Below are 27,284 nucleotides of genomic sequence, written 5' to 3'. Positions count from 1 at the left end.
GATATTTTCATCTTTTCTTCCTCGCATTTATTTGTTTATGTTCATTGTTTATAGTTGTTATGTGTGCATGGCAAAATCTATACTGAGATATGTCTATATGTGTATATATATATATACACACACACACACACATATATATATATATATATATATATATATTATTTGTGCAGGTTGGGGACACCACAAATGGAAAGCTTGACGAGTCTCTTATTCTTGAAATTGTTGCGGATGGGGGGAAGGTTTGTGCATATATTTCTACAATTTGTGTATAGATAGATACATTTTTTAATTTGAATGGACCTTGATTGATAATTTTTTTAATAGTCATGTTATGCACTTTTTGAGGCGTCCTTGTTTTAAGTTCTATTCCATACGTAACACAATATTGGGGAATGGTCAGAAAAGACTAGTGTAACTTAAGAGTAAGTTAGTGTTCTTGAATATTTTGGTGAAATATAAAAATCCTAAGGGATTATCTTTTTCTTTTTTTATAACAAGCTTCATTTATCTTTTTTAATAATATTTGTCAGAAGCCCTTAATTTGTGTTGTAGATAATATTTTCTTGTACAATTTTAATTACATAGTATTAAAATTACATTCCACAATCTTTGTAGAATATTAGTAGATTTAATTACATTCCACAATTAGAAGGATGGTCAAGAGATTTGGACACCTAAAGGAAATCAAGTTGGAGGACATAATAATGTCCATATGGCACAACTAGGTTAGCTGAAGACAATTCTTCATGACCCACCACAGACTTCAACTCAGGAGAGTATGAAATTAAAGGGGCTGTTGGACACGTTAAGAAAACCTATAGACTCAAGTAATTGCTCCTTAGCATCTGCATGTAATATTCCTTATTCCTATGCACTCAATGCTTTAAATTCCTTCAAAGGTGTCTGGGTAGTTCATTATCGAGCTAGAGACCGCATGACGAAATCATCTTATGGGTTTATATCTTGTCAAAGCAACAAAAAAATTGCACTTGCAAAGGGAAACTTCATTACAATATTAAGGAATATATTGTTGTGTAGCAAGATCAATGTAGTACAAAGATTTCTGAGGTTGATAAGAAACATCAGATCTAAAATGACGGGCTTTAAAAATTGGTAGATTTACCACCTCCACGACTTTTGCCAAAACCACAACCACAAGAAGTAACTATATTGCAACAGCCACCATGATTTCCACCACCAGGATCATACGAGGCTTGAGTATAATTTAGTGAAGGAGATACCAAATTTTGCATCTCCTTGACATACCGATCAAAACAAGTTTCATGGCCATAAAGAAGAGCTTCAATTTCAACAATGGATGGTGTACACTTTTAACTTTCAATAACAAAAAGTATTGGTGTATAATCAGAAGGAAGTCCTTCAAGAGTTGCATTAGCATTTCTTCATGGTACTAAAACTTCAACACCAACGAGTTCATCAACATAAGTTTTAATTTTGAGAAGATAATCTTCCATTGTTTTGCAATCAAGTCGATTTGCATGGTTTGACGACCAAAATATTCATGAATCTTCTCCCCAACCCCAAAAGAGGGATTGGAACCAAGGGTGCGAGTTAGAACAAACTTATAGATGGTAGACTAAAGCCAAACAAGTAATTTGGTCCTAAACTTCCCACACTTCATACTCTGGATTAACACGATCAAGTGTGTGATTATTTTCTGTGAGATAACGAGGTGGAACCACGAGATTCAGAACAGATCGTTGTTGTTTTTACGACAACATGTTCTTGTTAATGAAGATAATTCAAATCATCATGCTTTTCAGGAATGGAGGATGGAAATGATTGTGATGCAAAAGCCATAGAAATAGAGGAAGACTTCACAAAAATGAAGATGCTATGAAGAAGATTTACGAGATTGAATTCAGGAATAAAAATTCAAGAAAACTGTGAAGAGAGATTCTCAGAGCGAAATCGCGAAGAAAATGTTATGAAGATGAATCCTAAATTTGGAGAAGATGAAGCGTAAAAAAACTAGCACTAGATACCATCTTAAAGAAAAAGAACGAGATGAACAAACAAACTTTTATTACTTTTGCTTACATGAAATAAAAGGAATACAAAATTATTTATAGGCACCGCTTACAACAAAAGTAATTGTAGCGGTAAAAGGTAACACTTGTACAAACTAACAATTATTGATTTAGTCTAACAAGCTTTCTCTTGCTTTTCCACATCCTAGATTTATTAAGGAAGGTTACCTACCATATTATCCATATGGAGTTGACTTAAGTTCATTTCCAAATTCTAAAAGAGACACTGTTGGGAGAAATGTAATTTAATTATTTTGGTATTTTGCAGATTAAATATTTTGATCATAAACATGGAGAGCCTGAAGCATCTTATAGTTTCTAGAACCTTGACAAAATTATTTTGAGATGCGTGAATATTATACAGCTGCCAGAAATAGGAATAGACTATTGCTGTGAAAATGTGAGCTCTTAAAGTGGATTATTATCTGCTTATAATTGGAACCCCATAAGAACATGGCCGTGCTCGGTCACATAAAATGATTTGTAGTTCTGACCTAGGAATGGGGAAATTAAAAATATTATGTCAACTAATCCATTGAGTGATTATAACTATGCTTTTTGCCAATAAAATTATTCCAATTTTGGAAGTAGATTTTTGTATTTTTCCTATTTTGTAAGTTGGTTCAATTATAAATGCATTGTGGCTGCTTTTTTCTTTCTCAGGTCCAGGTCCTTCTTGCAGATGGTGACCTGACAGTTAAGTTGAAATTGCATTCTTTAAAAATTAAGGATGAACTTCAGAGTCGTGTATCAGTGGCTCCTTGTTATCTTGCAGTTTCAGTCTTGACAAATGAAACTTTATCCTCCGACATGTTTGATTCTCATGGGAAGGAATTGTTTCATGATGACGATGATTGCTTTACGGATGCATTATCTGATTTCATTGCTCACACTGATGGAGGACATCAGGAATTTGTGGGGATTGCTTCTGATTTTGAGTCTCTGGAAAGAATAATACATGAAAAGGATATTGAGTTGGTAAAAGGCACTCCTCGTGAGGTATATTATGAGGCGCAGGGAAGTGATACTTCAAATTTTGTGTCTGTTTCCTTCATTACAAGGAGTTCTGCTTCGCCTGATTATGATGGTGTAGACACACAGGTACTTGTTGCACCTTGTTGATGATGAATTGGAGTTTCTGGTCTTCTCTTAAGTATGATACATTGTAGTTTTCACTTTTCTGAATGTTATTCTTCAGATGTGTGTTCGTATGTCCAAACTGGAATTTTTCTGCAACCGACCTACTATAGTTGCTTTGATAAATTTTGGCTTGGATATAAGCTCTGGAAATAAAGTCACAAGTTCTACTGACACGGCCACAACTTCTTCAGATAAACTTTCAGTAAAGGATGAAAAAGGGGCCGTTAGGGGTTTGTTGGGATATGGTAAAGACCGTGTAGTATTTTATTTGAACATGAATGTGGACAGTGTAACTGTTTTTCTTAACAAGGAAGATGGTTCTCAGCTCGCTACACTAGTACAAGAAAGTTTCCTTCTGGATCTTAAGGTAATGAGAAACCTTTTTGTTTGCAAGTTAGAGTCTTCCTTTCTCTTTTCCCTGGCTTTCTCAATGCTATTGGTTGTCTATACAAGTTATTCTTTTTCATTTTCCTCTGTTCTAAAAGCACTTGTGCTTTCTATTATTCACTGTCATATGTATGCAAGCTCTGAAATCCAATATTTTTTCTGTCAAGGTTCATCCAAGTTCTCTTTCCATTGATGGAACATTAGGCAATGTTAGACTCTGTGATACGTCCCTTGGGTCAGATCAGTGTTGGGATTGGCTGTGTGACATTCGTAATCCTGGTGTCGACTCCCTTATAAAGGTGTGTTCTCTGCCTATAAATTCTTCTTGCGTATTTTTATTTATTTATTTATTTCGATTACATTTTGCAATATTCCACTATTCAAACAAATTATTCTACCCCTTGTATTGCATTAATTATTTTGGGTTTCATATATCTTTTTATTTTATCAACACACTGTGCCAACTTAAATTGGTTTGTTTTGATTTTGGAGAAGTTTATATTCAATATAATCTATCAAATCTTTGAACAAAGTAAAGAATAATTACAGAACTCATTCTAAATTTATAAAAAAATATTGTTGCTTTTCTTGTTTTTTATGTTATTTGTATGCCTTATAATTTTGTGTTTTTGTTTATCATTTATAATTTACATGTAGATGTGTAATTTTAAAAGAAATTCTTTAAAGTTAATTTTGTGTTATTATTTTTAGTGTTTTATATGTTAAAACTATACTCTGTTTTTATTATGTTTTGTTATTTTTAATTTAATATTATATTTGGATAAAAAAGTTCTGAAGTTTCAAGCTGTTCGTGGAAAACCATAGTTACTAAAACCATATCAGTTTGACTGTGTAAAACACTAGTTTTCCTGGTTACGCGGTTGATTTAAAAATTAAAGGGTAACATTAATATGTGTGAACCAGACTATTCACAACTCGTGAATTTGATAACCATGCACCCATAACAGTCTTTGTGGGCACCCTATTGAAATTCCCAATTCTGTGATGGTCTCTCTCATACACACATACATTTATCTTTGTCTTTTAATATTTAAGAATCCATAATTCGGTAATGTATTCAAAATAGATTTTCACACTGATTAATGTTGGAATGACAACTTTACGATCTTTATTTTTTCAGTTCAAATTTCATTCTTATAGTGCTGATGACGATGACTATAAAGGATATGATTATAGCTTGCAAGGCCAACTTTCAGCAGTTCGCATTGTTTTCCTTTATAGATTTGTGCAAGAGGTATGCTCCAAAACTCAGTAAATTTGGAGTCAGATGTTAATTGGTATTTTTTTGTTTTAAGATTTTAAGGTTAAAATATCTTTAGTCCCTCGAATTTGGGTCACTCTTTCTTTTAGTTCTCCAAATTAAAAGTTGCATTTTTTAGTCCTTGAATTTTAGAAATGTTCTTTTGTATCCTTCAGCTCTAATAGCGTTATGCTTGTTGTTGACATGATTAATGACATGACGTCAACAATGACACGTATACCAAAACTAATGATGTGGAAATTATTTTTAGATTTTTTGGCTGAAATATATTTTTAATTACTTGAATTTAGGTCAAATTTTCATGTAATCTCCAAATTTAAAAATGATATTTTTAGTCGCTCAAATTTAAAATTATTTTTTAGTCCCTCAAATTGGGAAAGAATTAACGTCTATAATTCAAGACTGAATGTGAAAGTTTTGTTTCATTCCACTCCTTTACGTGAAAAAATAAATAAATAAATTTACCCATATAATCTTTGTCAACCTTTTTTTATTGTATGAATAGGTTATCAAATGATATTAAAAAAAATCATGTTAGGTATCACTAAGAATTTTGACATCTTAGCTTGGTGGACATCTCAAAATCCACCAATCATCGGCCATCACATGAAACATAACAAAAAAGAAAACAGAAAAGAAAACAGAACATGGGGGGACCAAACTGAAACCCATGTAATAAAAAGGAACACAACCTAAATACGAAATAAAGAAAATTGGTATTTCTTATGGAAAAAATCGAAAGTAATACAAGGAAGCATAACAGAGTACCAAAAAAGTCTAACTTATTATCAACATCCAAATTAGCCAATATATCAGCATTTCCTTCCCTAAAAATATGAGAAACTTTAAAATCCATGCGAACACATACCTCCCTCTAAGAGTCCAAGGAACCACTTTTGCAGAAGAAAAAGCTTGATAGAGCAAAGTAGAATCACCCTCCAACAAAAGCTTTCTAAACTCAACCCTCTGGCATACAAGGCATTCTGATTACCCAAAAAGCAAGGCATTCTGATTACCCAAAAAGCAGGAAAACTACCTATATTTTTATATTCCTGGGACTCCCTCTGAAGATACCCGCACAAGCAGCAGGGCTTGGAGACCCCCGAGCTGCACCCTCAGTGTTCACTTTAGTCTAGCCCACAGCAGGGAAGTCCCAATACACACAGAGAAGTCATTCATATGATTAGACACACAAATTTTAGACACATATTTCCTAAAATTCAAATACAGTTATGATATATTTGTTCCTGATTTTAGTGAAGCAAAACAAAAACCTTGTATTCACACATTCTATACACAACAAATACTATACTGTCATAAGTTTTATTTTATTTTTTGATCACCAAAGAATGAAATTAAATTAAGAGGGATACAAAAGGGGTATCCCAATCCTTTTACGTAAACCAAACCACATTAAGAATCTCCAAGAATAAAGAGATGAACAAACACCCCAGAAGCAATAGATGGATAATGTTTGCTGCATAAGCTAAACATCCTATTCCAGCTAGCACCGTGCTCGTATTGGAATGCTATAAGCACTGCAAACTGCAGCTTCAATACTATCAAAATACACCAAAATATTGGTTATCTCCACCACCTCATTGACATTCCTTTTACCTAGCTTGCAGTGGCACGATTGTAGCACTTGTCACAGAATTAATCACTTCAATGCATCATCTTCTATTCGCTCCTTTTTGGACTTTGGCTTCCCCCTATTTGCTCCTTTTAAACTCACTTTTATAAGAAACCAACTTCCTACTTGCCAAGGTCCATCTCGCACTTAGATTGGTTGGAGTTTACAACTTCGACTTACATCCCCCAACATGTCTGAATACCCACCACAACCTCTACTGCTACCATCCACATGTGAGACCACTAGTTGATCAGCAAACACACTTAGGGATTTCCACAACAACCAAAACACCACATAAAAAACACAGGATTTGTTTCCTGCATAAAGAAACCTGAACCAGCATACACCCTGCTTCTATTGGTCTGTTATAAGACACACCAAAACAGAATCCTCCATCATGTCCTTAACATTCCTTTTGACTCCCTTGCATACAAGCACATATGTCCTTTCCATCTTGCACCAGCTGCAGGCCGTGACAAACCCACCAACACTTCCAACCAACTATAAATCCAGTATAGGCCGTAGTCTTAAAACTCTTGGCACCTGAGAGTCCTAATTATAACTTCTAATGCAAAACATTGGATTTAGAATCCAGTCTACGAAAGAATAAGTAAAGGAATGCACCTTATGCTTCATCCAAAGCCAGGATTTGAGTTGAGCCTTCTGAAACACCTCTTCCGCATCTACTAGCCCTTTTTTGAATACAATCAAGTTCCTTTGGTCCCAGATACACCTAATAACAGATGTCCAAACACTTTTCCATACCAGGTTTTGCTTCTTGCTTGCATTGCTCAGATAAAAACTCATAAAGTGCAGATTTAAATCATTTTGTTGAACAAAAGAGATACCTATCCATTTGAAGCACAAGGACCATACCCTTTGTGCGTATTTACACTCCAAGAAGATATGTTAACAAGACTCCTCCTTAAGTTGACACATTGCACATAGCGTAGATTTCATCATCACCCCTTTCCTACTCAAACTCACCCTTGTTGGGATTCTATCCAACAACTCTCCAAGCTGTCACGATCACATTTGGGAATGCCTTAGTCTTCCAAAGGAGATTAAACACATCGGATTGGGTTCCACGAGACTGCTTGGCAAGGCACTCATAAGCAGAATTCACAGAAAAAAGGCCTGGTTCTTCCTTCCCCCACACCTGCACATCCACGTCATTCCTTCTCATTAGTGCCTCTGATAGCAGTGTAACAGGGTCTGCTTCCAGTGATGATTCCCACTCAAATCTGGCACCCCTCCATGTCAGCCTCCATCTCCAATCCGAATTAATCCACACGCCAACTTCACCCATTGTTTGCCCCTGGTTTAAGGATAGGGAGAACAATCTAGGAAACAAGGATTTGAGATCAGAGCTCCCAACCCACACCTCCTCCCAGAACTTTACTTTGTCTCCACACCCTAGTTTCCAACTTAGTTCTTCTTGAAACCATCCTTTTCCTCCTCCCTCCTTGCACACTTTGTAGAGATCTTTCCACCACCAAGATTGGAGTTTGACTAGTATATGGACGCTTCCAGGCTCCAACCCATACTTTGAGTCCAATATCTCCTTCCACCTTTCCAACCCATACTTTGAGTCCAATCCACCCTCCTCTTTAGGTTTGCACACATCTTCCCAACTAACCCATCAAATTGGCTTTCTTTCTTTCCCCCAACCCCACAAGAATCTCCTTTGGATAGAGGTAATCTTTTTACAGACTGAGTCAGGGGCTTTGAAAAGGGAGAGATAATACAGAGGTATAGCAGATATGACAGAGTTGATAAGACAAATTCTCCCTGCCATGGATAAAAATCTCCCTTTCCACACACTGAGCTTCGCTTTTAACTTGTTAACGACCGGATCCCAGAACTACTTCTTCCTGGGGTTACCTCCCACTTCAAGGCCCAGATATTTAAACGGTACTCCCATTTGTTTGGAGTTCAACGTCTTTGTATAACATGCTACATCACTACTTTGAACATTGATGCCTGCAAGCTTTGACTTATGGAAGTTGATCTTCAACCCTGAGGCTAATTCAAACCCCCTTGGGATGGCCTTCAAGGTTACCACGTTGTTGAAGGAGTCTTCACATAGAAAAATAGTGTCATCCGGAGGATGCACACCTCAATCTCCTTCCTTCCAAACTTGAAGTCAAAACTCTATTCATGACAAGGTGACAAGACCAAGGAAGATAGAAGATAAGAAGGGACTGCATCGTTGTGGTAGTAGTAGTAATCATCCAGGTCACTACTTGTCTTTCTCAAATTAAACATGTGTCAGTTAGCCAACAAATTTTCAACAATGTCAACTTTCAAAATCAATCGGAAGTATTTAAAAATTGGTAGTATTTAAATACATAAAAAAAATTTAAATTTAGGGGACCAAAATAAAATTTGGTTTAAAATTTTTGCATAATTACTTGAATGGTAAATGTCACTATTAACATGGACATCGGTAGCCACATGGGCAAACAGTGTAACATTGTTTGTAGGGAGAGACCAAAAAAGATAATTTTTTGAAATTTGGGGACAAAATAAACAATTTTTAAATTTGGAGGACTAAAAGAAAAAGTTTGGGTTCATTTAGTATTTTGATTTAAGGAGAAACTGTTTGTATGTTTGTTGGTTGTTACAGATAATGATGTACTTTATGGAACTTGCCTCCCCTAATACCGATGAAGCAATAAAACTTGTTGATAAAGTTGGAGGATTTGAATGGTTCATTCAGAAGTATGAAATGGATGGAGCTACTGCACTTAAACTTGATCTGGCACTTGACACCCCAATTATCATTGTTCCAAGGAATTCAACGAGCAAAGAGTGAGTGATATTTAGATTCGTTTGTGGTGTCAATTGAAGTGTTTATTTAATATGCTTTGTGATTTTTATGATGCCATAACGTTTGGACAAGTTTCTCCATAAACACTTGTAAAAGAGAAAAGAGTAAAAATTAGAACTATCTCCTCTGTAAGCTAATTTGTAAAAGTTCTCTCTCTCATAGTTTCTTTAAATTGTTCTTGTAATTTGTTTATAAGCTAATTTTAGCTTACAGAAAAGTTCATTTCATTTTTTTCTTATTTTTCTATTCTTGATGTACTTATGGAGAAGTTTGTCTAAACAGACTAGACATGTAAAAGTCCAAATTTAATAGGTGAAAATTGCATCACATGATTATTCTATAGTTGATGGTAATATTGAATTGCAATAAGCATGATAGTGTGTGCTTGATTATATGAGAGTTTCAGATGGTAATAGTTCTATTAGAAAATTGTATATATTTATATCTTTCATTTGGTAGGATATGTAAGTATGGAGAAGTTTCTAAATTCTACCATGCAAGATTCCTTTTGACTTGAAGTATAGACAATGCATATCTCCAGGCACCTTATGATTACTTTCTTCTTTTTATTAGAAGATTGTGGGTGGTAAGAACTGAAATTCTGACCACTTTGCCATAGAAACTCTGATACCTTATCAAAGCTACCTCTCCTAAGCTTAAGCTATTATTAGGTGAAAGATGATAAATAGTTGTTAAGAATTGGACTTTAAACTTAATTGAACCTAACATTACAAAACCTCACTATATCAGCTTTTAATGGAAGTTTGTACTACTTATATATTAAAATTTAGTCATATCTCTAGTTGATGTGGAATAGATTTATACTTTAGAAGCTGAAAAATCTTATTCTTGTTCTTTTATTGACTTCCAGTTTTATACAACTTGATCTTGGAAAGCTACAGATTAAAAATGAATTAAGTTGGCATGGATCTCAAGCAGAAGATCCTTCAGCTGTGCATATTGATCTTCTTCATGCTCAGGTACACATTTCTTGTCATAAGTGCTCTCCAATTAAAATCATAGGCATCATCTTTCTGAGTCAAAATGAAATGACAGATTCTGGGTATTAACATGTCTGTTGGAATTGATGGTTGTCTTGGAAAACCAATGATACGCGAGGGTCAAGGACTTGATATATTTGTCCGTCGAAGCTTGAGGGATGTTTTCCGGAAAGTTCCGACATTTTCACTTGAAGTGAAGGCAAGTCCAATTCCAAACCCTATTTTTTAAAGTCTTTTCTGGTATTTCTTTTCCAATTCTGGAACAAATATATCACTTGTACCAAAATAATTGGGTAATGACAAATTTCTGCTGGGATTCTTCATCAAAACATTCACCCATTGTGTGGATAATTATATGTAAAATATTGTGATTCTATATATTTATTGTGTTGTGGTTGGGACAATAATAGTTAAACGTCTCAAATGACTAAAAATGTCATCGAAGTTATTGAAATGCCCCATGATGGTTAATTTTTCCTCGCAACTGGTTAAGAGTAAATGAATGGGTCCATCGAATTATCAATTTGTATGTCACTTAAAAATGATCAATAGTGTCATGATGTTATTAAAATGTCTAATGGTGATCAACTTTTTTTCAGAAGTGGTTATAAAATGAATGTTTGAATACGATTATCAACTTGTGGAACTAATGGTTAAATATGCCTCAAGTAATTAATAGGTCTAGGTCATAGGTTATTGACATATTTAATAGCTATTAACTGGTCAGGTGGATATTGTTGAGGATGTTTTTCGGCTAGACCATTACAACTTTTCAAAATAAGATGAAGTACTTATCCACTAAATGCATAGAGTTGGACGCAAAGGTGTTTATAGTTTTTATTTTCTGTATGGAATAAATTGTGTTTCCATTAATCTCAGTAGAAACTGTTGTATTTATGTTTGGTATTTGTGGTCATATTGGTTACATTGGGAAACAAACATGTTAGTATTTTTTTAAAGCATAATGGTGTGATTCGTTGAGGTGTCATAGGTGAGAACCATCTATTATGTTTTTAAATGCAACAATTGACAAAGTATAAATAAAGAGTCATTCTTTAGTAAGGGTTCTTCTTAAGTATTGACATAAATACATGATTCCTAAATTGGTCTAGGTAGTTGTGGATTCTCCACTAAGAATCAAACCTATGACTTTGATATTAATTGTTGAAAGGAGCATTTTATCACTAAGCTAAAAGTTATAGCTAATAGTTAGGAGACAATTCTTTCTACTTAAGAGCGTAGCTGCCCAAGCATTACAATTCAATTGTGGTTTGACTCACTTGGTCTATGCCGTGGGAAAATTGGTGCAACTTACAATAATCTCCTCCTCAGCAATGCCCCATTATGAATCAAACATGATTCGATTTTGACTTATCCTACCTGATCTTGCCTAATAATCAGGGATCAATGATCCTATTCCTACTTACAAAGCCCATACATACATACATATACATGTATATAAAGAAAGATCAGCTGAAACAAACTACAACTGTAAAACAGAGGAAATAAGCTCTCTAACATATCCAAACCCAAGTACTAGACAACCTTAATGTAGTATGAATTATTGTAGATTTTTAAGCTTTCCAATAAAATTTTGTAGTTAATATTTTTCTAGTGAATCTATTGAAGCAAGTGTAGGGACTCAGATTCTCCCTCAATAAATTTTTATTTCTGTTCCTGCCAAGACACCTAAAAACAACATAGTATACACTGCTATAACATTTTTCCCTAGTTGTCTAGCCTACGGCCCAGCAGTTACTTATAAGGAGTCTTCTAGATCTGACTCAAAGCAAGTCTCCAAACAGAATATATCTAAAAATATGAAAATCTGTGTATCTCATAAATCAGTTTCATACTGCAAGTAGTTGTTATGCTCAAGTTCTTGTATTTCACCCCAAAAAAGGGACCAAATTCTAATTTTTTTGTGCTTGTAAGCAGGTGGATCTATTGCATGGTATAATGTCGGATAAAGAATACAAGGTGATTTTGGATTGTACATACATGAATTTATCTGAAGAACCAAGGCTTCCTGCTAGCTTTCGTGGTGGAAAATCTGGTTCAAGGGATACCATTAGGCTTCTGGTTGATAAGGTTAATCTGAACAGTCAACTTCTGTTGTCACGAACAGTTACAATCATAGCTGTTACAGTTAACCATGCACTGCTGGAGCTTTGTAATGGCACTGGTGGGGAATCTCCATTGGCACATATTGCTGTGAGTTCATACTTTAAGAAAATGAGTTAAATGTCTACACAGTTGAATTCATTTCCATGGCATTTCTTCAATAGTTTGATTTTATTTTAGCTAAATCATTTCACCTTTTGCACTTAGCTTGATATGTGTGAATGGAACATGCACATCTCTCTTTCTGCTTTATGTTATTCTGTATTTTGCAGATGGAAGGTCTATGGGTTTCATATCGTATGACCTCTTTATCAGAGACAGACCTTTTTGTGACTATTCCCAAATTCTCTATACTAGATGTCCGCCCTGATACAAAACCTGAAATGCGTCTGATGCTAGGATCTTCTGCTGATGCTTCCAAGCAAGCAGTTACTGGAAATGTTCCCTTTTTGTTTAACCCGAGTAGCTTTAGAAAGACCACCAGTGAAGTTGGAATTGATGATATGCCTATTTCAACAATGTTCTTGATTGACTACAGGTGGCGGGTATCGTCCCAATCATATGTAATTCGTGTGCAGCAACCTCGAGTCCTTGTTGTGCCAGATTTTCTTCTTGCTGTGGCTGAGTTTTTTGTGCCTTCTTTGGGAGCACTAACTGGAAGAGAAGAGAAACTGGATCCAAAGAATGATCCAATTAGCAAAAATAGTAGCATAGTGCTGATGGAATCAATTTACAAGCAGAAAGAAGATGTGGTTCACCTCTCCCCATCTAAACAGTTAATTGCTGATTGGGTAGGCATTGATGAATATACATATGATGGTTGTGGAAAGGTTATTTGTTTATCTGTTGAAACAGATGCAAAGGAAGTTCGCATAACAAAGTTTAGACCAATTATAGTCATTGGACATGGCAAAAAATTGCGATTTGTTAATGTAAAAATTGAGGTAATATGCTTCCTCTGTCTGTAATTAATTTCTAATTTCCTTCGTTTACTTGAGAGTTCTATAGTTTTTTTTTTCTCGAAGGAATCCAAAGCTTCCTCAATGTTACTAATACTAATTATAATAATTTGTAAAATGTACACCTAGAAGAATACGCACACAATTTATTTGTTCTTACACTGTCCAGTAGCCACTTCAATGTAGAATTTGGGTTACTGCCCTTTCCCTATTTTGCTTGCTTATTAGAAGCTCACAGTTTTTTGTTTATTCACCAGAATGGTTCTCTTCTACAGAAGTATACATACCTCAGTAATGATAGCAGCTACTCAATCTCTAGTGAAGATTGTGTTGACATGGCAGATCCAGGCAATTTTCTATCTAATGATAACAAAAGCCTTGACAATTTGAATCAGTTATCAAGCGCTTCTACATATTCTGAAAGTGGTTCAAATGGATCTCAGAGTTTTTCCTTTGAGACCCAGGTATGATATTTCATGTTTCCATGAATAATATGTACAAAGCTTTTTAGTGCCACATATGCAAAAAGACATTACATTCCTTCTTGTTATTACCATTAGCGTATTTGGACTGCCTGCATATTTTTTGTCGCTTGGTAGTTCATTGATCAGAACTTGTATATTAAATCGTAACACCACCTGCTCACCAAAGCCCTTTTACTGCAACATCAGGTCATAGTTGATCTAGATACTAGAATGAGTGTACTTAAGTTGAATTTTTTTATCAAACTCTGTAATATTTGCTTTTCTCTTTTGACTAAAACTAGTTTTTTGAAATGACAATAAAAAACCGAATGAGGGGATGATTCATTTGTGGAGTAAGTAATTATAATTATTTTAGATTAAGGTGAGTAATTGGCAAGAGAATTATTATTTGTAGTTAGGATATTCAGGTTTATCCCTTTTGTGATATCTTATCCCTAGTCAGCTCAGGACTGTACTTTGATTCTGGATAAGGAATTATTGTTGACCCCTAAGATTGGATTGCCTGTCCTAGTTGTTGTATTGTTGTCTTAGGTTCTCTCAATCTTTGGGGAGCTTGACTCTACTATTGACTCTAAATGTTTAGAATCTGCCATTTTGTGTATTTTCTCTTGGTTCTGTCCTTTGTACATCACCACCTTTTTCTATGCCAGTCTATCAGATTTTGTTGCGTCTTTGAAAACATATTTTTGACATCATAATTTGTTGTTGTGTGACCGTGTATATGGTTTGAGAGGCAAGAGAGATGCATTGCTTTTTATATAGAAGATTCACAAGATAATTATGATCAGAAATTTTATTTTATGTTGGGAAAATTGGTTTTGTACTTCAATAGTTTTTGGAGGAATATAAAGCCCAGACACTGACATACTCCATCGAGCATCCCATACTAAGAGGGGATGTCTTGATGGTTTCATTCTTATCAACTACCAGCTCTTATACCAATTAATAAGTACCCATGCACTTGGGGAACTCCACCAAGCATTGGGCACCTCATAATACTCAAACTCCTAGTACATTGATAATGGTATACTTTTGTCCTTACCAGGATATTTGTTTGATACCAGCCTAGATCATTTGGTATATTCTAATAGAATCTAAACAGCCTTGGCAACTGCATCATTTGTTGCCGCAATTTTGCTTGGTTCTTTCCATTGCTTGGTTCTTCAGTCATGTTGAAGATGTTCAGAAACAGAGAAAATACAATGTATATGAAATTCCTACCAACATTCTTAATTGAAAAAAACTGGCTTTGGTTTTTTGGTTCAGCATGTCTAACCTATCAATCCGCGTTGAACTGAATCAATAATTATCCATGCGTAGGGTCTATTTGGACAAGCTTGTCCACTAAGACTTCCTGGAGAAAAAAAGTGAGAAAAAAAGGAAATGGACTTCTCTGTAATTTAAAAATGAGCTTATGTACACGTTCAAATTGGGTATTTGGAAAGCTATAAGAAGAGACAGCTTGTACAAATTTGTTTGTGCTTAAACTAATTTTTATTTATGGAGAAGTCAATTTCATTTATTTAAACTTTATTTTTTCTCTTAGAAGTCTTTATGAAGAAGTTTCTTCAAACAAGCCCTTAATTTCATCATAATCCAAGCCCAGAATAATAGCTCCCAAAATGCTTTATTGATGCAAGGTAATGTTGTTTAGATATATTTGTCAAACTTTAATCCAAAAGAACTTAGATATTTGTTTAACTTTAAACCTACCCACCCCCCAAGAGATGATATTTTCATATTCTTTTGTTGTCTGATGGCTATTGTACTTTGTTGTTAGGTTGTTTCTTCTGAATTTACCTTCTATGATGGCACTAAGTCATTTCTTGATGATTCATCTTATGGCGAGAAGCTTGTTCGTGCAAAGTTGGATCTAAGTTTCATGTGAGTTTCATTGAATACAGCATTAAATTTTCTTGAGAGAATTATGGTTTTAGAATTCCTGTTAGAAATATTTCCAGTTTTGGAACAAAGTGACCACAGACCTGTTTGGACGTGCTTTTTCATAAGTACTTCTAAGAGAGAAATCTAGAGAAAAATTGAAATTAGAATCTCTCTAAGGTAAAATTAGCCTTTTCGTTTTTCTTTTTATTTTTTTCTCCTAGAAGTGTTTACGATAAAGTTTGTTCAAACAGACCTAATGCCTGTTCAGGGTTAGACCATTAGCTAATTAGTCTTTCTGAACATTATGAAACTTTGTTAATGTTTTTCAGGTGGAATTGTTTTGCGCAAGAATTCCCAAACTATATCTCCTAACTTTCTCATAACATTTTTTGTGTTCAATTTCTCTCTTTTGCATTGATTCTTTCAGAAAAAACTCTAAGAATTTCTCGGACTAGAACTTGACCTGTTAGTTTCTTTAATATATTTGAGTAGGTATGCCTCCAAGGAAAAAGACACTTGGATTAGAGCTCTGTTGAAGGATTTCAGTGTTGAGGCTGGTTCTGGTCTTACCATTCTAGATCCAGTGGATATTTCAGGGGGATATACATCTGTGAAAGACAAAACAAATATATCTTTGCTATCAACGGACATCTGTGTACATCTTTCACTTAGTGCTCTTTCTCTTGTGCTAAATCTGCAAAGTCAGGCATCTGCTGCATTAAGTTTTGGAAATGCAATTCCTCTGGTTCAATGTACCAACTACGACCGAATTTGGGTGTCTGAGAAAGGTTTATTCCTAATTATGGAATTTCCTGGTTGCAATTTTTCTTTTATTTTTATGTAATCAATTCATCAACCTGGCTGATTTTTTTCTTTTGCAGAGACTGGTCATATAACTTTTTGGAGGCCTCGAGCTCCTGCAAATTATGTTGTATTGGGAGATTGTGTAACTTCAAGGTTCTTTATTTTTTTCCATTTATACCTTGCTTTTGCATTCTAATCTTCAGGAATTCACTTTCCCGATGTAATACTTTTAGGAAGTTTTCAACTTGGTCAAACATCAAAATCACATCAGGAAAATGTCATGAAATATAGTTTGAGATGGTCCTTTTCTTGATATTGTTGTACGCTCTATGCTTTGTGAAATAAGAATGAGAGAGAAAAGAGAGATTCTGCACCGCCGAATCTGTTGCATCTGAGCTCTTAATTTGATTACTTTGAATTGCCAAAAACAATTTTGGATTACAACAGATAATATAGTTGTGTTCTATTAGTATTCTACGTTAAATATTTTGCCAGCAGATTTGGTTGTAAATTATGATTTCTTTTCCTCTTTTTTTGATAGGACACATCCTAAGTTACATAGATTCCTTACTGTGTTAATTTTACATTTCCATGTCTTTTCAGGCCAATTCCTCCTTCACAGGCAGTAATGGCTGTTAGTAACGCATATGGCCGTGTAAGGAAGCCAGTTGATTTCCATCTTATTGGGTCATTCCTCAACATTCAAGGGTGTAGTGGAAGTGAAGATCATTCTCTTGATGGAAATGATTGTTCTCTTTGGATGCCCATTGCACCCTCTGGGTACACAGCTCTAGGCTGTGTTGTGCATGTTGGGAACGAACCACCCCCAAATCACATTGTTCATTGCTTACGCTCTGATCTGGTAACATCAGCAAAGTATACAGACTGCGTATTGAATATACCATTAAATAGTCACTTTACTTCTGGCTTTAGCATATGGCGCTTTGACAATGCTATTGGTTCATTTTTTGCACATTCTTCCACTGGTTGCCCTCCCAAAGACAGATGTTATGACTTAAATCATCTGCTTGTCTGGAATTCAAATCGAGCCCCCTTGATAAATCCCGTGCCAGATTATCCTTCTGATCATGAAAATAAAAATGCACAGACAAGCAAAAGTGTGAATACATCTGGATGGGATATTCTCAAGTCCATTTCAAAAGCAACTAACTGCTATATGTCTACACCTAACTTTGAAAGGATATGGTGGGACAAAGGCAGTGACCTCCGCCGTCCAGTCTCCATTTGGCGACCAATTGCACGTCATGGTTATGCTGTCTTGGGTGATTGCATCACTGAAGGGTTAGACCTGTTGCCCTCTATGCCTTTTTCTAACTTTCTATGATCTATATTTACTCAGCCTACTTCAATGTTTTGGTTGGGACTAATATTTTTTTCTTTCTTCTCCTGTCTTCAGCCTAGAACCTCCTGCACTAGGAATAATCTTCAAGAATGACAGTCCTGATATCTCTTCAAAACCTGTTCAATTTACCAAAGTTTCCCATATTGCAGTGAAAGGGATTGATGAAGTTTTCTTTTGGTACCCTATAGCTCCTCCTGGTTATGTTTCTCTAGGATGTGTTGTCTCCAGATTAGATGAACCTCCACGGTTGGATCTGTTTTGCTGTCCAAGGATGGATCTGGTTAGCCAAGCAAACATTCATGAGGTCCCTCTTTCAAGATCTTCAAGTTCAAAGTCTCCTCAATGCTGGAGCATATGGAAAGTAGAAAATCAGGTTAAACATGACATCCAATTCACTTGGCTTACTCTAAAAAATTATTTTCTATTGAAGGCTCTATTTATGTGTGGTATTAAGAAATGGCAGTTATTCTTAGAATTTGGGTTTGGGTCTAAATTCCCACACCTAGCATTATTGAGTTTGGCTCGTGGTTATTGTAGTAGGTAAACCAACAATATAAATGGAACAGTTTTTTATCTCATCTTAAAATTTGAGTCTAACTGGATTTCACAAAATTGATTTATAAGGTAAGGGTTACCTTCAAGTTATATTCACTAATTTAGCTTTATCTCTACTCCATGTGGAATTTGGTGTTTTTCCCAATTTGGGTGATGCTAATTTGATCCACGTGATATGGAAAAAAGCTTAGGGGAGCATCCACATTCCTAATTTATTATACAAACTTATTAAAATAGGAAACTCTTAATTTTGAAAGCAAAAGCAGAGAAATTTTAGCAGGACCTTATGATCATATTGAGCTATTGTTACATAGCATATTTTCAACCCTCTCCCCCTCCTAAGTGAAACAAAAAAAATGTACTTATCATACTGTGTGTCTGCAGGCTTGCACATTTCTAGCTCGTTCTGATCTAAAAAAGCCATCAAGCAGATTAGCATACATAATTGGTGATTCTGTGAAGCCCAAGACTCGTGAAAACATAAATGCCGAGCTAAAGCTGCGATACTTTTCCTTGACAATTTTGGACAGCTTATGTGGAATGGTTTATTTTCTATACCTCTTATGAATTGTGAAAATAGTTGTCATTCTTCCCTATATTCTTCTCCAACAATAATTTTTATGTAGGGAATAATCATTATGTATTATTCAACTTCCCTTGCAGATGAGACCCCTATTTGACACTACAATTACTAATATTAAGCTTGCAACTCATGGAGGACTACATGGGATGAACGCTGTACTGATTGCTTCAATTGTTGCATCAACCTTCAATGCCCATTTAGAGGCATGGGAGCCTGTTGTGGAACCATTTGATGGAATATTCAAGTAATTAACATTATTTAATTTTCTTCGTACAATATTTTAGTTACATATTGATATTGATTGCCTAATATCTTCTTGTTTTTAGCATGAGTCAATCCTGTTGAGAATATTCCATTAATTAGATGCTTACTTTATAACTTGTTTAGGTTTGAAACTTTTGATACCAATGCACAATCACCATCAGGAGTTGGGAAGAGAGTTCGAATTTCTGCTACCAGTATCTTGAATGTAAATGTTAGTGCAGCAAATCTTGAATCCTTTGTAGGAAGCATTCTTTCATGGAGACAACAGTTAGAGCTAGAAGAGAAAACATCGAAGCTAAATGCGGTAAAATTCAGAATCCCTTTTATCCTTTTAAGCTCGCAATTCTTAACCTTGCTGTTTGGATTTGCAGGAGGTTGGTGGTCAACAAGGCAAAGGAGAAAATACTACTTTTTCTGCACTAGATGAGGATGACTTGCAGACTGTGGTAGTTGAAAATAAACTTGGGTGTGATATCTTTGTCAAAAAAGTTGAGCATGATGTAGATACAGTTGACAAGCTGGAACATGGCAATTGTGCTTCTGTCTGGATTCCACCTCCAAGGTTTTCAAATAGGTTAAATGTAGCAAATGAATCTAGGGAAGCACGTTATTATGTTGCCGTGCAGATACTTGAAGCCAAGGTTATAATAAGTTGAAAATGGTTTATACATAATGCCAATCTCCTTCCTGATTTTCCTCCCTACCCAGAACATTGAATTCAATTCATTTCATATTTTGTAGGGCTTACCTATCATTGATGATGGTAACAGCCACAACTTCTTCTGTGCTTTGCGTCTTCTTGTTGACAGCCAGGCATCAGAACAGCAAAAGCTTTTTCCCCAGAGTGCAAGAACTAAGTGTGTGAAGCCTGTTCTATCAAGAATTAAAGATCAGGTTGAAGGTAGAGTAAAGTGGAACGAACTTTTCATATTTGAAGTCCCCCGAAAGGTACTGCATTGTTAATTGATTGGTTTTATAATTTTGCTTCACTTTTTATTCCAATTTGCTCATTAACTGAAAATTTTATAGGAAGATCTTGAGCTGAAAGTTTGGCCTACTAGAAAATAACGCCATTACTTTAGAAATGTTATTTTTATTAGGCAACACTTATTTTCATATATCTACATTGTCATTTTACATCCAGCTGGGGTTTCTCTATTTTATTAATTCTTGCATCAAAGATTGTGTTCATTTAATTCTATACTTCATACCTGCTTTAGTATTAACACAAGCTGTAGCATGGTCATCCCTTGGAGTTTTTGAAATGTTTATTCAGTCCACATTTTCGCCTACCCAACATCACCCTATGTATATATGTGTGTGAGCACATAAGGTGTCTGCATTCATCAATTTAAACTATGTAGGCATTCACCGCATTTACTGTTACATTGAGAAATTCATTACAGGCCCCTGCTAAGTTGGAAATAGAAGTTACAAATCTCGCAGCAAAAGCTGGGAAAGGTAATTCTTTGATGACTTGTTCTGTGAGACTTTATACATATCATGGATGTCCTGTTGACTTTGTTTGTACAAAGTCTAATGCTATTGATTGAATCCATTGGAGTAATTTAATCAATTAAATCAATGTATGTTTTCTTTCAATTTCAACTATTAGTTCTCATTTATTATTTGGAATTATATATTTTCTTCCAACTCAGTTGCTTTTTCCCAAAAATAATGTAGTCAACATGCAGGGGAAGTTGTGGGTGCACTATCCTTTTCTGTCGGACATGGTGCAAATACTCTAAAGAAGGTTGCTTCCGTGAGAATGTTTCAACCACCAAATGATGCCCAGAGTATTAGAACATATCCACTTAGTAGATTGGTCAGTTTCTATAATTTAAATCATCAAATGTCTAGAATTTTCTATTTACTTATATCCTCTTTCACTTATTCAGGTTGAGCAAAATGTTGAAGCCATGCATGATGGATGCCTCTTTGCTTCAACCTCTTATTTTGAAAGAAACAAAATTGCTAACCTTCAAAATGATATGGAAAGTGAGAACGATGGTGATAGAGACATAGGTTTTTGGTTGGGGCTCAGCCTAGAGAGTGAGTGGGTGAGTATACGAGCCCTGCTTCCACTTTCAGTGACTCCAGTATCATTACAGAAGCAATATATTGGTATGGAAGTTGTGATGAAAAATGGAAAGAAGCATGTAATTTTCAGGGGTCTTGTTACAGTAGTGAATGATTCAGATGTTATTTTGAATATTATGACAAGCCATGCATCTCATAGTACTGGTCCCTCACTTGGAGTAAACAGTTCTAATACTGTAACTGAAGAAGTCTTTCAAAATCAGTATTACCAGCCGTCAACTGGTTGGGGTAACAATTGGCCAGGTGTGCACAATGATAATCCTGGACATTGGAGCACGAGGGACTTCTCAAACTCATCTAAGGTCGGTATATTTATATATTTCTGTCATCCCTAGTTAACTCGCCCAAGTAAGATACTGTCATTATGATTATTGTCCTAACTCACTTGTATCATTTTGAAGGATTTCTTTGAACCTCCACTTCCTCCAGGGTGGAAATGGTCCTCAGGTTGGTCCATAGATAAGTCTCAATACGTTGACAAGGAAGGCTGGGCATATGGGCCTGACATTATAAGCTTAAGATGGCCTCCTACTTCTTCACAGTTTTCAACCAAATCAGCCTCTGATGTTGTGCGTCGAAGACGTTGGATTCGTACTAGACATTCTTTTTCTGACCAAGGTACAGAGTGCTTGCAGAGTGGAGCAAGCACTGTGCACCCTGGTGCTTCTGCTGTTTTATCATGGAGAAGTACATCCAAGGACTCTGACCAATGTTTGCAAGTTCGACCTAAATTTGATAATTCTCAGCCCTCATACTCATGGGGTTGTGCTATTGCTGTTGGTTCAAGTTATATATATAGCAAAGATCAACTATTAGATCCAAGTTCTAGATTACCTTCTGTAACACCCAATTGTTCTTTGAAGCTTAATGAGATTGAGAAAAAAGATATACTTCTGTGCTGTAATCCTAATAGTGGAAGTAAACAATTGTGGTTTAGTGTGTGTACAGATGCCTCAGTTCTCAATACTGAATTAAATGTACCTGTATATGATTGGAGAATATCTATCAGCTCTCCTTTGAAATTGGAGAACCGGCTACCTTGTCCTGTTGAATTTTCAATCTCAGAAAAAATAAAGGAAGGAAATTGTATTGAGCGACATCGTGGTACCGTATCTTCTCGTCATAGTGTACATATCTATTCAGCAGATATTCAGAAACTTCTGTATATTACTTTGAGTGTGCAGGATGGCTGGGTCATGGAAAAGGTGATAACTTTTATTTTGAAGAAAGTGTCTTAAATTGTCTGTGTTTTGCAATTTAGCTCATATGGTTAGACTTCTTTACTCTATTCATTTGCTCAGGACCCAATTCTAGTGCTCGATCCTTCTTTCTCGAATCACGTTTCATCTTTCTGGATGATTCACAGGCAAAGTAAAAGGTATGCAATCTGTTTTTCATTCAAAGTAAGTAGCATAAATTTTATTTTAAGTGATTTGCAATTGTGGTGTATTAAATTCTATACAAACATTTCTTTCAATAATGTTCCGAGGGATAAAGTTTTTGGCTTTCATATTTTGATCAGTATTTTTCCTTGAAATACACCCATTATGTTGTATATTTATCATATCATCAAAGCAATATGACTATAACTTGTTAAGTATGTTATATTCTTTTGCAATGAAAACAGAAACATGAATATTTGTTTGTCCTCCAGCATAACGTTGTCTATGTATATGTTAAAATAGAGAACACAAGAATTTGGAGTGAGTACTGTGCGACTGAATATGTGACTGAATACATGACGGATACACGTTTATATATACTCCATACATTTATTATGCATGAATAAAGAATATTTTGTTTCCTCTAAAATAAATATTACATTACTATAATAGTGAACAAAATTATTATTTTGATTGTCAACACTCCCTAAGCTAGAATATATAAATCATGTGTACCAAGTTTCTTTTGGTCACAAATTTGATGAGGCTTGTGGCAATATCTCCTAACTTGATTTTCTCCCTTATGAAAATAGCAGTCAATCTTAATTTGTTTACTTGAGAAGAATCAAACTATATTGGAGAAAAAAGATTTTATTGAATTGAATTGAATAAATGAAACACTACTTAGGCATCTCTATCCGTCAAGAGCACACTTGTAGTGATAACACATGAATTATGTAAGAAAATAATTATTTTATTGATTGATAACAATCACACCAATTACATTCTCATCATCTCTATTTGTAACAATTAAAACCTTTGAAAAAGGAAATAAAAAGTTATTGAAATGAATAGAAAGATTCTAAAGATAAGTTTTCCTAATTACTATGGAGATATCAAGATATACTTTTTATCCTAATAATATGCTATTACCAACAATTACAATATCCTTTTGTAGCTTAACAAATATTTTCTCTTGACTCAACACTCCCTCTCAAGCTAGTGAATGGAAATCTCATTCATAGATTGCATGTGAGATCATGAAATCGTTCTATGGGAAGACCTTTTGTAAACATATAAGATAAACGAAGCCCAGATGGGACATAAGAAGCGGTGATTAGGCCATTATCTAATTTTTCTTTAATGAAGTTTTGGGCTAACTCTATGTACTTGGTCCCATCATATTGAACTATATTGATAGCATTGCTAGTAGCTGATTTATTATCATAATAAAGAGCCATAGGCTTTTCACATGTCGCTTTAAGATCGTTAAGAATAATTTTTAGACGTAACAATTCACACACCCTATGTGTCATAGCTTGGAATTCAGTCTCTACTCTAGACCTTGTAGCAACATTTTATTTTTTCTTCTTCAAGTCATTTAATTTCCACCCATGAACAAGAATATCCTAAGGTGGATCTCTTATCTATATTGGAACATGCATCTCACACCAAGGACTGGACATCGCGAGGATAGGCTTTAATACCATAATCAGTCAAGTAGTACAATAGGTCCAACGAACATAGCTAGAATAGGCTTTAATACCATAATCAGTCAATCTCACAACCAATTGTAAGGTAAGATTTGCACCCCACTTTTATATTCAATTTCGCCATAATCTTGTTTGATATGGGATCTCTAACACACTTGTTCAAGTTGAAGAATGAACATCTCAAGCGTGGGATTAGATTTTTGTTGGTGGTCTAATAGGAGTCCAGTAAGGGGTAGCACAACAACCCCAACAAACTTGACTAGGATAGGCTTTGAATTCTCTGATACCATCTTAGTAAATGGGTTTGTGTCTAACTCAACCTCACAAAAATGACTTCTAACATGAGGTTTGTGTTAGAAGGTACATTAATTGTCCCATGGCTTAGGCCAGGTTGGCCAAGTCATAATTGAATTGTGGCGCTTTGTGTGTTATATACTTAAGTAGAAAAGGTTGCGTCCTAACTATTAGCTAGTTTTTAGCCTAGTGGTTAGCATTCGATCCAACACTTGATATTAGAGCCAAGATCAAGAGTTTGATTCCCAGTGGGACAATTCTTTACGGGGAGATTGTTGCAGGCATAATTAACCTGTGGCATAGGCCAGGTAGGCCGAATCACAATCGTAAAGTTGGATTCCTAGTGGGAAAATTGTTCAGAAAGAGATTGTTGCAAGGTGCATGAATTGTCCCGTGACGTAAGCCAAATGAGCCAAGTCACAATCAAATCATGTTGCTTGGACTATTATGCTATTAACTAGAAAGAATTGCATCTTGACTTTCAACAATTTGCACCCAATTTACATATTATGATTTGATTATATTCTTAACCAATGTGAGATCTCCAATACCCCTGTCATCCAAGGAATGAACATCTTGAGCGTGGGATTAGATATATGACTATGATAGGTTTTGAATGCCCTAATATCATATTATCCGGAAGTGGATTTTAAATCCATCTTAACCTCACAAACTCGATTTATAAGGCGAGGTTTGCATTCACTTATATATTATAATTTGGCTTATTTATGTGGGATCTCTAACATTCTTTTCCATGCCAAGGATTGGACATTTAGAGCATGGAATTAGATATTTAACAACGACTTAATAGCAAGTAGCATGATAGGCCAACAAACCTTGTCAAGATATGTGTTAGATATTATTAGATATAATTAGATATTATTTGATATTATGAGATATTATAGATATTGTTAGATATCTCATATTTATGTAATGGGCTTAGCCCATATGTTTCTTTTCCTTTATAAACATAACCCTATTTTATAAACATAACCCTATGTGTTCAATATACACAAGGGATTTACCCTATTCTTTCTTTTCTAATAATATGCTTTGATACCATCTTGGTAAGTGAGTTTATGCTTGATTCAACTTAACAAAACAGGCTTGTAAGGTGAAGTTTTTACTTTACATATATATTATGAGTTGACCATATCCCTAGTCAATGTAGAGTCTTCAACAAATTTCAATATCCTTTTGTAACTTAACAAAATGTTTTCTCCTAACTCTACATGTTTGATCCTCTCATAGTATACATGATTGCAAGCAATATGTAAATTTGTTTGATTATCATAAATTACTAGCATTGGTGTAGCCCTTTCAAACTTGAGTTCTCTAAGTAGTTGTGTTTGTCATACAAATTCACAAGATTCTAAAGAGATGTACCTTAGCGCTTGATCTTGCTATATCATTTTGCTTTTTACTGAGATATATAATTTCTTCCAATCAGCACTCAATGCCCATAAGTGAATCACCTATGATTAGGTGAACTAATCCAATCAGTTCTAAGTATCTATGCTCATGTCCACTGTCTTCATAAACAAGATCCTTGTTTGGAGCACTCTTAATATACTTGAATATCTAAATCACTACAGTCTAAATACTTGGCAAAGAGAACTCAAGAATTGGCTCACCCTTAGAGGAATATGTACAAGTGATTGTGTAATAGTTTAGTTTACCAACCAACACTTTCTAGGATGTAATTAGGGCTCCCTCTGATTAGGTAGTAGTTTGACATTACAATCCTTGGATTGATATTGCTTGGCCAATTTCTTCTAGTATGTTAAGAATATAGTTCCTTTGCAGAACTTCTATACCTAAAAATACCAAAGCTCTCCAAGGTCTTTAGTCTAGAACTAATAGGTTGTACTTGAGGTTGAGAATTCCATTTTGGCCACTGCCTCTAGTGAAAATATCATTAACAGATACAGTGGGATAAATGCTTTTCTTAGGTGAATGGTGGCGATAGAAGACAAAGTATTTGGTTTCACAAAAAATCAAACCAAATTGTTGTACAATAATCGAATAGCAACCAAACCATATTAAAGAGGATTATCTAAGACCATTAGGGGACTTGGAAAATCAATAAATCATATTGGAGAATTCCCCTTGTGTAACTTAACCATACAAATTGGCTTGTAAGATAAAGTTACACCCCACTTAATTAATATAACTTGGTTATATTTATAATCAATGTGAAATTTTCATTACAACCCCTCTCGCCCAAGATGGGACATCTCAAGTGTTGGTTAGATATTTTCAAAAAATATGATAATGGTTTGATAGTAGGTGGCCAACAAATCTCAATATGATAGATTCTTAGAAAGTGAGTTCATATCTAACTAAATCTTACAAACCAAAATTGTTAGCGGATGTTTGCACATCACATGTATCCTATAATTTGATCGTATGTTTAGTTGATATAGTATCTCCAACAGTATATTTTATCACTCTTGTACCTTTATATTTTTCTACTAGAACTAGTTTACTCCATTAAGGAGTTTACACACTTTGTATTCTTGAAATGAATGTTCTTGTTTATATGATGTGCTTGTTGTGTCGGGTAGAAAGTTAAAAGTGGAATGGTATACTTTCACTTGTGCAAATTTTAGTCTAATAATGCATTATTCCTCCTTACAATTTTATCCCAAGAGTTATGCAATGGTG

The 27,284-nt window shown here is 34.9% G+C and overlaps 1 protein-coding gene across 2 annotated transcripts in view; it reads left to right on the top strand.

Annotated features, from left to right (window-relative positions):
* LOC137807056 (uncharacterized) overlaps positions 1 to 27,284 on the top strand; it is a 72,248-nt gene that overhangs the window by 28,880 nt on the left and 16,084 nt on the right. For both annotated transcript variants that reach the window (XM_068607483.1, XM_068607484.1), the window contains exons 25-50: positions 171 to 239; positions 2,715 to 3,152; positions 3,250 to 3,558; positions 3,746 to 3,877; positions 4,720 to 4,833; positions 9,123 to 9,307; positions 10,198 to 10,306; positions 10,383 to 10,526; positions 12,266 to 12,541; positions 12,724 to 13,395; positions 13,668 to 13,874; positions 15,676 to 15,779; positions 16,272 to 16,567; positions 16,661 to 16,736; positions 17,187 to 17,885; positions 18,001 to 18,319; positions 18,886 to 19,044; positions 19,165 to 19,328; positions 19,472 to 19,652; positions 19,720 to 19,989; positions 20,090 to 20,296; positions 20,755 to 20,809; positions 21,043 to 21,173; positions 21,247 to 21,750; positions 21,850 to 22,653; positions 22,750 to 22,826. In XM_068607483.1, coding sequence (XP_068463584.1) covers positions 171 to 239; positions 2,715 to 3,152; positions 3,250 to 3,558; positions 3,746 to 3,877; positions 4,720 to 4,833; positions 9,123 to 9,307; positions 10,198 to 10,306; positions 10,383 to 10,526; positions 12,266 to 12,541; positions 12,724 to 13,395; positions 13,668 to 13,874; positions 15,676 to 15,779; positions 16,272 to 16,567; positions 16,661 to 16,736; positions 17,187 to 17,885; positions 18,001 to 18,319; positions 18,886 to 19,044; positions 19,165 to 19,328; positions 19,472 to 19,652; positions 19,720 to 19,989; positions 20,090 to 20,296; positions 20,755 to 20,809; positions 21,043 to 21,173; positions 21,247 to 21,750; positions 21,850 to 22,653; positions 22,750 to 22,826 — 6,701 coding nt within the window. The remainder of the gene's footprint in view (positions 1 to 170; positions 240 to 2,714; positions 3,153 to 3,249; positions 3,559 to 3,745; positions 3,878 to 4,719; positions 4,834 to 9,122; positions 9,308 to 10,197; positions 10,307 to 10,382; positions 10,527 to 12,265; positions 12,542 to 12,723; positions 13,396 to 13,667; positions 13,875 to 15,675; positions 15,780 to 16,271; positions 16,568 to 16,660; positions 16,737 to 17,186; positions 17,886 to 18,000; positions 18,320 to 18,885; positions 19,045 to 19,164; positions 19,329 to 19,471; positions 19,653 to 19,719; positions 19,990 to 20,089; positions 20,297 to 20,754; positions 20,810 to 21,042; positions 21,174 to 21,246; positions 21,751 to 21,849; positions 22,654 to 22,749; positions 22,827 to 27,284) is intronic.

The sequence above is a fragment of the Phaseolus vulgaris genome, chromosome 3 (assembly GCF_000499845.2).
Source record: "Phaseolus vulgaris cultivar G19833 chromosome 3, P. vulgaris v2.0, whole genome shotgun sequence".
In the NCBI taxonomy this organism is placed as follows: domain Eukaryota; kingdom Viridiplantae; phylum Streptophyta; class Magnoliopsida; order Fabales; family Fabaceae; genus Phaseolus; species Phaseolus vulgaris.
The sequence above is the reverse complement of the archived record's forward strand: the minus strand, read 5'-3'. Positions and strand labels throughout refer to the sequence as shown.